This window comes from Podarcis filfolensis (assembly GCF_964270895.1).
Source record: "Podarcis filfolensis genome assembly, chromosome: 8".
NCBI lineage: Eukaryota > Metazoa > Chordata > Lepidosauria > Squamata > Lacertidae > Podarcis > Podarcis filfolensis.
The window spans coordinates 82,524,616-82,536,942 of NC_139611.1; the positions used below are offsets into that span (position 1 = coordinate 82,524,616).

The 12,327-nt window shown below is 49.7% G+C and overlaps 1 protein-coding gene across 1 annotated transcript in view; it reads left to right on the forward strand.

Annotated features, from left to right (window-relative positions):
• Positions 1-4,665, forward strand: part of PRKD2 (protein kinase D2) — a 52,633-nt gene extending 47,968 nt beyond the window's left edge. Inside the window, exons 16-17 of the mRNA XM_083625816.1 lie at positions 939-1,024; positions 2,953-4,665. Coding sequence (XP_083481942.1) covers positions 939-1,024; positions 2,953-3,177 — 311 coding nt within the window. The 3' untranslated portion in view covers positions 3,178-4,665. The remainder of the gene's footprint in view (positions 1-938; positions 1,025-2,952) is intronic.
• Positions 4,666-12,327: the final 7,662 nt, after the last annotated feature.

Genomic DNA, 12,327 nt, shown 5'->3' on the forward strand with positions numbered 1-12,327 from the left:
ACGGGTTACTTCCGGGTTTCACCGCTTGCGCATGTGCAGAATAATAATAATAATAATTTATTATTTATACCCCGCCCAATCTGGCTGGGCTTCCCCAGCCACTCTGGGCGGCTTCCCAAAAAAATTAAAATACTGTAATACCTCAAACATTAAAAGCTTCCCTAAACAGGGCTGCATTCAGATGTCTCCTAAAAGTCTGGTAGTTGTTGTTCTCTTCGACATCTGGTGGAAGGGCGTTCCAAAGGGAGGGTGCCACTACCGAGAAGGCCCTCTGCCTGGTTCCATGTAACTTGGCTTCTCGCAGGGAGGGAACCGCCAGAAGGCCCTCAGCGCTGGACCTCAGTGTCTGGTTAGAACGATGGGGGTGGAGACGCTCCTTATGGTATACTGGACCGAGGCCATTTAGGGCTTTCAAGGTCAGCACCAACACTTTGAATTGCGCTCGTACTGGGAGCCAGTGTAGGTCTTTCAAGACAGGTGTTATGTGGTCTCGGCAGCTGCTCCCAGTCACCAGTCTGGCTGCCGCGTTCTGGATTAGTTGTAGTTTCCGGGTCACCTTCAAAAGTAGCCCATGTAGAGCACATTGCAGTAGTCCAAGTGGGAGATAACCAGAGCATGCACCACTCTGGCAAGTCAGTCCACAGGCAGGTAGGGTCTCAGCCTGTGTGCCAGATGGAACTGGTAAACAGCTGCCCTGGACACAGAATTGACCTGTGCCTCCATGGACAGCTGTGAGTACACAATGACTCCCAGGCTGCGCACCTGGTCCTTCAGGGGCACAGTTACCCCATTCAGAAGCGCAAAATCGTTGCTGACATGTGTCTGTCACGGATTACGTCCGCAACCCGAAGTTCCACTGTACTTGGATTCCCGGCCGGATCCTGAAGGGTCTTCTCAGATTCTTATATCATTTCTTTTCTCCCTTTCCTCCTGCCCAGCCATTGATCTGATCAACAACCTCCTCCAGGTGAAGATGAGGAAACGTTACAGCGTCGATAAATCGCTCAGCCACTCTTGGCTACAGGTATGCAGAGATGGCGGCGGGAGCCCAAACTCACCGTGGGCCCTGTTGGCTGGGGATGATGGGCTTTGTAGTTCTAGACATCTGCAGGGAACTGCAACTCATCGATTTCAGGGCCACCTGGTCTGACATTCCTGCTGCTGCCATTGCTCTGGTTCCTTGTGGTCCCAATTGCGGGTTTCCCTTTGGGGAATTTGATTGGCCACTGTGAAAACGGGATGCTGAACTTAGTTGATCCATTATCCTGATCCAGCAGCCTCTCCTTATGTTCTTCGTCCTTCTTACGTTCTGCATGTGAATTTCTCCTAATATCTTTTCCCAAAGCAATTTTGTCCTAATAGGAAGCAATTTTGTCCGTTGCGTTTTTTCAGTGCACCTGTTATACCAGGCTTCCTCAACCTCGGCCCTCCAGATGTTTTGAGACTACAATTCCCATCATCCCTGACCACTGGTCCTGCTAGCTAGGGATCATGGGAGTTGTAGGCCAAAAACATCTGGTGTTATACAGTCAAACCTCGGTTGTCGAACATCTTGGCTGCTGAATGTTTTGGAAGCCGAACGCCGACAACCTGGAAGTAACTGCTTTGGTTTTTGAACGTTCCTCGGAACCCAAACAGCTTCCGAGGCGCATTTTATTGGCAAAACCTATTGGTGTTTCACAACTTTTTGCAGGACCTTAGCCAGACCTAGCAGAGTAAACGCAAAGTTCATGAAAGCAATTGGCAACTTGGCTGCAGAGAGGATGGACGAAGCAGGAACCAGGAACTTGTAGTTCGGTGTTTATTATATACAGTGGACTATTTACAGGAACAGAACAGAACACAGATCTTTGACTAGCTCTCTCTTACACGACTCACAACTCTCAACTCCTACACTGAATCGTACTAACACAGTTAGAAGGCCATTAATCATTATTCCCGCGAGAGAGCTTGACCAATCAGGGAGCTGTCTCCATGCCTCTGTATCACCAGGCAGACTTACTCCTTCACATTGCCTCGGCTGTCGGCCAAACCCTAATTGACTCTGTGTGTGTAGCTGCACGTATGCAGATTCCCAACACATTTCTCATTAGATTTGCTGCCCTCCCTTTGATCCTCACTTTTTTCAAACGTTTCAGAAGTCAAAAGGACTTCCGGAACAGATTACGTTCTAAAACCAAGGTCCTACTGCACATGGGACGCGGGTGGCGCTGTGGGTAAAATCTCAGCGCCTAGGACTTGCCAATCGTATGGTCGGCGGTTCGAATCCCCGCGGCGGGGTGAGCTCCCGTCGTTCGGTCCCAGCTCCTGCCCACCTAGCAGTTCGAAAGCACTCTTAAGTGCAAGTAGATAAATAGGTACCGCTTTATAGCGGGAAGGTAAACGGCGTTTCCGTGTGCTGGTGCTGGCTCGCCAGAGCAGCTTCGTCACGCTGGCCACGTGACCCGGAAGTGTCTTCGGACAGCGCTGGCCCCCGGCCTCTTAAGTGAGATGGGCGCACAACCCTAGAGTCGGACACGACTGGCCCGTAAGGGCAGGGGTACCTTTACCTTTACCTTTTACCTTTTACTGCACATTATTGTACACCTGGCTCGGTTGGAGTGCTGCATTGCAAAATTCAGAGCGGTGCAAATTTCAACAGGTGGCTGCAATATGCAGTTCCCGTCTCGTTTCGGGAAGCACGGATTGAGCAATTTGCCTCTGAATATCTTCCCATCCTTCGGTGTAACCCATGGCAGTGCACAGAGCAGGGGCGGCAGGAGTTTTTGGCCCTCCAGGCGTTGTTGAACTACAACTCCCAGCGCCCAGCAAGCGTGGCCAACAGTCAAGGGTGTCGGGAGTCGCAGTTCAGCAACATCTGGAGGACCACAGGCATACAGAAAAACCGACAAGCATCCCCTTCAATCTACAGATTTACATCTCAGCTTCTCCTCTTCTTCCTTCCCCTCCCAGGATTATCAAACTTGGCTGGATCTGCGGGAACTGGAGAGCAGGATGGGCGAGCGCTACATCACCCACGAGAGCGACGATGCCCGGTGGGAGCAGTTTGCGGCCGAGCACAGCGTGCCGTATCCTGACCACTTGCGGGTCCGGCGGCTGCACGAGGAGGAGGAGGAGGACGAACAGCAGCGGGAGGTGGACATGAAGGGCTTGACCGAGAGGGTCAGCGTGCTCTGAGCGCCTCCTGCTTACCGGAAGCTCAAATGAAGGATGGACCGGCACGCAGAACCTCGCACATGGCGTCGGCTCCACCCACTGGGGGCGGGGCCTTGTTCTGAAGGAGGCAGCAGCTCCCCCTGCTGGCAGTGCCAGGGAAGACGCTCTCAGAACTTTGGTCTACTTCACACCCAGAGTTCTACGAATCTCTCCGATTCACTTATTTCGGGGGGGGGGGTCATTGCGAGAGATCAGAAGCTGCTGAAGTAGAGGGAATGAACGTTGGGCGTCTTGGAATAGGCGGGGGAATGAGCCGGGCATTGTTCAGGTGCCTAAGGAGGGTGTTGCAATTCTTGACGCAGGACTAAATGTTGGGGAGCCCCATCAATAGAGGTTATGGGGGGGTGTTTAGGTTCTGAAATCATCTTGTTCTCCCGCTGTCAGGGGACTGGTTTCCACTTTGGAACAGGATTATGTCTCTTGGGTCAGCTGCAAAACTGACTTTGAATATTCCAGTGGAGCAAAAAGACTACCTCCATCTTCAGCTTTCAAAAGAGGTGGGCTCTGGAAAACCTCTCTCCAGCAACTCGCTCCCGAAACCTTGTTCTGTTCGGCAAACCTGGAATATTTTCTCTCTCTGCTCCCCACCCCCTGTCTCTGCCCCCCCTCCCCGCCCCCAAAACATCCCACCCGCTCCGCTCCTGTTTAAAAACTTGCCGCCTGAAGCAACCCAGAAGGAAACAAGACTGGTCCCTTGTGCACATGAGAGAGACAAAGCCGACTTTTCTTCTTCCAGCCCCAGCGTTAACGGCCAGCCTTCAGCACGGACATCTTGGCACCCGAGACCTTTGCAGCGGCCAGAGGCGATTCATTGAAAGGGGGGAAATCGCAAGAGGCGGTTAAGTTTCCTGCCTCTCACTCACTTCTTAAAGGGGTGTGTGTTTGTGTAGCCCTGGTGTCTGCCTCTCCTGAAATGACAGCTGTCTTTTGCAAGGCTCAAGTGAAGCCAAGGATTAAAAAACTGATTTAGTTTTCAGGGGTTTTGAAAGAGGGGAGGGAAACATCTGCGGAGCAGCAGCGATTGAAGTTTCCACCTTCAGATGACTCTGCCCACATGTTGTGTGTCTTTGCCGCAGACAAAAGTCAGCCTAGATTATTGTGGTGTCTTCACAAACACACACACACTTCCCAACTGGGACAAAGTCCTTGCCTGCCCAATATTGACAGGTCTGGAGCCACATCTGACGCCCTAGCCCCGTGCGATCGGCTGCCTTCCTCCCCCTGGCAGAGGACATCGTGTGCCTCCTGGACTATGCTCCTGGGTTTTCTGGCAAAAGCGAGATGTCTCGTTCTAGATCTGCAAGGATGTCAGTCCTGCCTTAGCTCTGGACTCCCTTAACCTGGGCAGCTGCAACGCTTCAAATGTCTCGTTTGGGGGGAAACGGGGTGGGAACCACCAAATGTTGTATTGTAAATAAAAATGCACCTGAAGCACAGCTTAAAACCAAATGCACAGAGTGAGGCTCTTGAAATGTGCAAATGGGTTTGCGTGGTACAATTATATCCATGTATTGACGGATCTACTAGATCAGAGAGTGGTCGGGGGGGGGAAGGGTTGCCTAGCCTGGGGCACATTTCTGGGTAGATAGCACATGGCATGGGAAAAGTGGGCAAATATTTTTCTCCCTCTTACATTATAATTATTATCCGTGTCCAGGGCGGCTGTCTCCCAGCTCCATCTGGTACCCAGGCTGAGACCCTACCTGCCCGCGGACTGTCTCGCCAGAGTGGTGCATGCTCTAGTTATTTCTCGCTTGGACTACTGCAATGCGCTCTATGTGGGGCTACCTTTGAAGGTGACTCGGAAACTACAACTAATCCAGAATGCGGCAGCTAGACTGGTGACTGGGGGCGGCCGCCGAGACCATATAACACCGGTCTTGAAAGACCTACAAGCACAATTCAAAGTGTTGGTGCTGACCTTTAAAGCCCTAAACGGCCTCAGTCCAGTATACCTGAAGGAGCGTCTCCACCCCCATCGTTCTGCCCGGACACTGAGGTCCAGCTCCGAGGGCCTTCTGGCGGTTCCCTCACTGCGAGAAGCCAAGTTACAGGGAACCAGGCAGAGGGCCTTCTCAGTAGTGGCACCCGCCCTGTGGAATGCCCTCCCATCAGATGTCAAAGAGAACAACTACCAGACTTTTAGAAGACATCTGAAGGCAGCCCTGTTTAAGGAAGTTTTTAATGTTTGATGTATTACAGTATTTTAATATTTTTCTGGAAGCTGCCCAGAGTGGCTGGGGAAACCCAGCCAGATGGGCGGGGTATAAATAAATTATTATTATTATTATTATTATTATTATTATTATTATTAATATCACTACTACTACTACTATTATTATAGCCTGGGGCACGTTTCTGGGCAGGTAGCACATGGCATGGGAAAAGTAGGTCAAGATTTTTCTCCCTCTCACAACATTATTATTATTATTGATATACTGCCCTATAGCCGGAGGCCTCAGGGCAGTTCACAGAACAAAATCAAAATATAAAACCACAAAATATATAATCAAAGTAAGAACAACAACCCAATAACTACCCCCCCCACACACATTTTAAAATGGCATAGGATGTCAATCAGGTCAACCAAAGGCCTGGTTAAAAAGAAATGATTTTGCCAGGTGCCTAAAGGTGTGTAATGAAGACGCCAGGCGAACTTCCCGGGGCAGAGCCTTCCACAGACGGGGAGCCACTGCAGAGAAGGCCCCTTTCTCGTGTTGCCACCCTCTGGATGTCTCGAGGAAGAGGCACACGAAGGAGGGCCTCGAAAGATGATCTCAGGGTTCGGGTAGGTTCATATGTGTCAGGGGCTCGGGAGCAGGAGCACAGGGAAGAGAGGAAATGGAGAGCGAAGGGGAAGAATCCGAGGGCAGCGTAGGGGAGTATGACAGTGACCCGAGAGATTCCATGAGCTTCTCCAGCGAATCAGAAGATTCCCAGAAGGGGGCGTCGATGGTCAGGGCAAGGGGGGTCCCAGGGGGGACGCACCAGAAACAAGGAGCCAGCGGGGAACCCCAAAGCAGCAGCGGGGGATCAGGACCAGTTTCCCCACCAGAGCGTAGTGGGGGGGAAGAGTCACATGCGTCAGGACCAGCGTCTCCTCCAGCGGGGAGAGAAGATGAGTCAGGGCTGACCACGCCTCCATCGGAGAGTGGGGGAACGGAGGGGAGGTCAGTTGCAGCTAGCCTCCCCGAAGGGGGAAGCAGTGACAGCAGCAGTGAAACGGTCAGGAGGAAAGTTGCTGGCTGGGCGCGTGCGCCAAGTTCAAATGTACAGGCGCGGGGGACAGCAGGAGACCCGGATTGGGAACCAGCTCCTAAAGCCCGCCGGAGGGAGGGGGAAGGCTCAGGGGATTCAGCGTCAGAAGAGTCTAGAAAGGGCGAGACCCCGACGGCCAGGCGGAACCAGAGGCGGAAAGAGCAGAGGAAGAGGTGGAGCAAGGCTAGAGTCTTAAACTGGTGTCTGGGGGGAGGAGATTCAGACGGAGCTTCAGCGGTCTAGAGTTTGAGACGTAGAGCTGCACGCTGCGGCTCTGGAAGTGAAACTGAACTTCAATAAAGACTTTCGTACTTAACAACGAAGCGGCGTTGGTCCTTTGTGAGCTGGGACCTCGGGCAGCTCTGACAATATGGAAAGTGGTATTGTGGTATTGTGGTCCTGAGCCGTTTAAGGCTTTATAGGCCAAAACCAGTTATAACTCAAGGACATTCCAAGAAGCTGAATGTTGGACAACTGAAAAAAGATGGAAGGAAGTCCTTCACACAGCATATAATTAAACTGTGGAACTCCCACCTGCAGGGGACGGTGATGGCCGCCATTTTGGGTGGCTTTAATAATACAGTGGTTTCTCAGGTTACATACACTTCAGGTTACAGACTCCGCTAACCCAGAAATAGTGCTTCAGGTTAAGAACTTTGCTTCATGATGAGAACAGAAATTGTGCTCTGGCAGTGCAGCAGCAGCAGGAGGCCCCATTAGCTAAAGTGGTGCTTCAGGTTAAGAACAGTTTCAGGTTAAGAATGGACCTCCAGAACGAATTAAATACTTAACCTGAGGTACCACTGCAATAATAAATAATAATTTTTTATTTATACCCCACCCTCCCCAGCAAAGACCAGGCTCAGGGCAGCTAACGCCAGGTATAAAACAATTGATTAAAACACAACTTAAAAACAAGATTAAAATACAACATTAAAATGCAGCCTCATTTCAGTAAAAACTCCAATCAAAAACTTTTTGGGGATGAAAACGTCAAATCTTCACCAAGGCCAACTATCCAGACTGGTCCTACATGGGCCAGAAAAAAGCCAGGGAAGTCCCCAAATAGGAGTTCCATCACAGAAGGAGAAAGGAAAGAGGAAAGAGGGGAAGGGGATCAAGTTGATTCCAAGCCAAAGGCCAGGCGGAACAACTCTGTCTTACAGGCCCTGTGGAAAGAGATCAGATCCTGCAGGGCCCTGGTCTCATGAGACAGAGCGTTGCAACAGACCGGGGCCAGTGTTGAGAAGGCCCTGGCTCTGGTTGAGGCTAATCTGACTTCCTTTGGGCACCTCTAGGGTGTTGCTATTTATGGCCCTTAAGGTCCTCCGCGGGGCATAACGGGAGAGGCGGTCCCGTAGGTACGAGGGTCCTTAAAGAGGACTGGGCAAATTCACGGAGGAGGAGAGGTCTGTTGATGGATACTAGATATAAAGACCCTGCTCTGCATCCATAGTCAGAGGCAGCAACGCTTCTGAATCCCAGCTGCTGAATCCCAGCTGCTGGAAGCCACAGGAGGGGAGAGCTGCTCTTGTGCTTGGATTCTGCTTGGAGGTTCCCCACAGGCATCTGGTCGGCTGCTGTGAGAACAGGGTGGTGGATTGGTAAGGCCATTGGCCGGATAAAGCAGGCTCTGTTCTTCTGTTATGAAACAGAAGGTGATCCGAGTAGGATACAGTGGTACCTTGGGTTACATACGCTTCAGGTTACAGACTCCGCTAACCCAGAAATAGTGCTTCAGGTTAAGAACTTTGCTTCAGGATGAGAACAGAAATTGTGCTCTGGCGGCGCGGCAGCAGCAGGAGGCCCCATTAGCTAAAGTGGTGCTTCAGGTTAAGAACAGTTTCAGGTTAAGAGCGGACCTCCGGAACGAATTAAGTACTTAACCTGAGGTACCACTGTATATATTGGTTAACACACACAAAAAAAGGTTCTTTAATCAAATAGCATCTTCTTATTTGCTTGAATTGGGCAAGCTGAGAATGTGTGTCCCATTTTTGGTGCGATTCACATCAAGACAAGTTGGGAAACTTACCAAGTCCCCCCCCCCCTTAGCAAGCGTCTAAATGTGAGTAGGGACTCGGGTGGCGCTGTGGGTTAAACCACAGAGCCTAGGACTTGCCAATCAGAAGCTCGGCGGTTCGAATCCCCGCGACGGGGTGAGTTCCTGTTGCTTGGTCCCTGCTCCTGCCAACCTAGCAGTTCGAAAGCACGTCAAAGTGCAAGTAGATAAATAGGTACCACTCCAGCAGGAAGGTAAACGGCATTTCCGTGCGCTGCTCTGGTTCGCCAGAAGCGGCTTAGTCATGCTGGCCACATGACCCGGAAGCTGTATGCCAGCTCCCTTAGCCAGTAAAGCAAGATGAGCGCCGCAACCCCAGAGTCGGCCACGACTGGACCTAATGGTCAGGGGTTCCTTTACCTTTACCTAAATGTGAGTGAGGCCTTAGGTGAGCCTGAGACCTTGGCCAAAGGACCATCCATTTTTTTCTGGGGAACACAGAGTGCTAAAGGAAGCAGCTGAATCATGTACAGAGGTACCTCGGGTTACAGCCACTTCAGGTTACAGGCTCCGCTAACCCAGAAATAGTACCTCAGATTAAGAACTTTGCTTCTGGATAAGAACAGAAATCGTGCGGTGATAGCGGGAGGCCCCATTAGCTAAAGTGGCACCTCAGGTTAAGAACGGACCTCCGGAACAAATTAAATTCTTAACCCAAGGTACCACTGTATTAGAATTTGGGGGAGCTGGGGGAGGAATAAACAATATTTTGTTCCAATTTGTTTAAGCTGTCATGAGTCCTGATCTGGCCAAAAGGCAGGATATAAATTAACATCATGGCCATCATTCACTCTACTCTTTTTGGCGCCTGCAAAAAACATTCAGGTTTGGACAAGCCTGCCCAAATACTTAGAAAGTGGATGTAACTTTAATCTTCCTTAGTATTTTAACTTCTGTATGTTTTAAAGGAGGGTTGTTGATTTTTATTGCTTTCTCTCTCCCCCCCTTTTTTTCTGTAATCTGCTTTGAGGTTTGTTTGGTGTGATTTTTTAAACCATCAATAGTGTATAAATTTTACGTAATAAATAAATGAGGCCACTTTATCCGGAGGAGATGTGAGGGATAATGACTGGGGCTAATTGACGGGTTTGGCGTCGCAACATGTCCTGCTCAATTAGGGGTTAAATGAATGGAGTAGGAGCTAATTTGGGAGGGGGTTAACAATCAATTTAATTGGGTAATTTGGGTGGGGAATTGGCTGGCTTGCCTTTTGTGACTTTTAAATTCCACATTTGCGCATCGACATAGCAACGAGCGCGTGCCAGTTTTATGCAAATGTTATCTGTGAGCCCACATCTTTTAAAGCACAGCGGTACCTCGCTTTACAAACTTAATATGTTCCAGAAGTCCAAAGCGTTCTTAAACCGAGGCGCGCTTTCCCATAGAAAGTAATGGAAAATGGATTATTCCGTTCCAGACGATGAAAAACAACCCCTGAAACAGCAATTTAACGAGACCATTGATCGATAAAATGAAGGAAATAATCAATATACTGTACTATAAAATAAACAAGACATTATTGTAGATGATAAAAATTAAAGTTATTTTTCCCCCCTTACATGCATTTCTTAACAAATCAGAAAGAAAAAGACCAGGAAAGGAGGAACAAAAACGAAAAAAAAAGAGAGGGAGAAGAAGAGGGGGAAGTGGTCTCTTAGACAACCTTAAACAATTTCCCATTATTTGTAACACTTTTTTCCTCTTGGTTCCTGAGTTTTCCAGTCAGATTTTCCATTTCAGCTTTGTCCATCAGCTTGGTTTGCCATTCTTCTCTGGTAAGGAGCTCCCCTTCCCGGGGGTGGAGCTTCAAGCTCTGGCGGGGGGGGGGGGGCGGGCACAGAGAGCAGGCGTGGGCATGGCTTGCGGCATCCCGGAGGCGTGATGCATGTCCCTGGGGGCATGGCGCGCCACCTGCCCCCCTGTTCCTCATTTAACCTCCTCCCCAACCAGTGAAAATGCTGGTGGACTTCCACCAGGACTTCATAAAATCAAAATAAAACCACAAGCTCTTTTGGAAATGTAGGAAAATGATCTTAAGACAGGGAGCTGGGGGAAATTAGAAAGCGAGAGGAACAGATTTGCCTGTTCCAAGGCATGCATTCAGAGACTGCGGTTGCCATTAATGTCTGCTCAGCCACTCCTAGGCAGCTCTCCTTGCATGCCAGCCCCAGTGGATAATTGGTTTTTTTCTCGGCTTGAATCTTTCTAGGAAGTTCCACAAAGGCAGTTTCTCGCTTTCTGCCTCTCTGTTTTTCTACCCTGTGGTTCCTTTAGAGCAGGGGTCAGCAAACTTTTTCAGCAGGGGGCCGGTCCACTGTCCCTCAGACCTTGTGGGGGGCTGGACAATATTTTGAAAAATAATAATGAACGAATTCCTATGCCCCACGAATAACCCAGAGATGCATTTTCAATAAAAGCGCACATTCTACTCATGTAAAAACACCAGGCAGGCCCCACAAAGAACCTGTATACCTGAAGGAGCGTCTCCACCCCCATCGTTCAGCCCGGAGACTGAGATCCAGCACTGAGGGCCTTCTGGCAGTTCCCTCATTGCGAGAAGTGAGGTTACAGGGAACCAGGCAGAGGGCCTTCTCGGTAGTGGCACCCGCCCTGTGTAACGCCCTCCCTTCAGATGTGAAGGAAATAAGCAGCTATCTTATCTTTAAAAGACATCTGACGGCAGCCCTATTTAGGGAAGTTTTTAACATCTAATGCTGCACTGTTTTAAACACTCGATTGGAAGCTGCCCAGAGTGGCTGGGGAAACTCAGCCAGATGGGCGGGGTATAAATAATAAATTATTATTATTATTATTATTATTATTATTATTATTATTATTACCCAGAGATGCATTTAAAATAAAAGGGCACATACTACTCATGTAAAAACACGCTGATTCTCAGACCATCCGCGGACCGGATTTAGAAGGCGATTGGGCCTGATCCGGCCACCGGGCCTTAGTTTGCCTACCCATGCTCTAGAGGCATATCGCTCATCAGTTTAAGGGGTGGGTGTTGGCCTGTTTCCTGCAGGGTGATGTTGCAACTGTTAACGGAGAAATCCGAGGGCTCCCTTGGAGGAAAAAACAAGGACACCAGCCAGGAATACCAGAGCAAAACAGCAGCCAGTAGGCTTGGTCTTTATTGAAGACTGTCGCGACAGGACTCCCACCTGCCACCAGGTGAAACAAAATGGAAGCCCAGAACAAAAGAAGACCCCAACTTTTATTAGTTACTAATCCCCCAAACTACATCATGACTACATCATTGACACATCACAAAAAGGAGGGGTTGAGGGAGGAGTTGTGGAGGTAACCTGAGTATCTTTTCACCTGGCTGGTTCCTCCTTTCCCCCTCCCCATGAGTCATTTCCAGAGGACAAAGGGGAGCTGGCAGTTTTCTGCCCCCTGAGGGAAGATCTGATCATTGTCCTTTGTTCCAGTCCATGTTGAATCCACTCCCATATGCAAGTCCTTTGTGACCTTGATGGTCTTCTGTCTGGGACCATCAAGGTTGTCATGCCAACTGGGCAGGGCCTCCTGTGTATGTGCTGGTATGCTCAAGGGCTTATGGCTGCCCTGTATCAAACCTTCCCCATTTTGTAGTCCTTCCTTCATGGAGTAAAATAAAAGTGGAACGGTGCAGATCCGATGTATGGTTGATTTTCTATGAATTTATAACAGATGCGAGGCATATGTCGTGTGTGTGTGTGTGTGTGTGTGTGTGTGTGTGGAGTTTGTACAAACTGAATGATTGGGGGGGGGGTTCCTGCGACACAGCGAGGCGACCACAG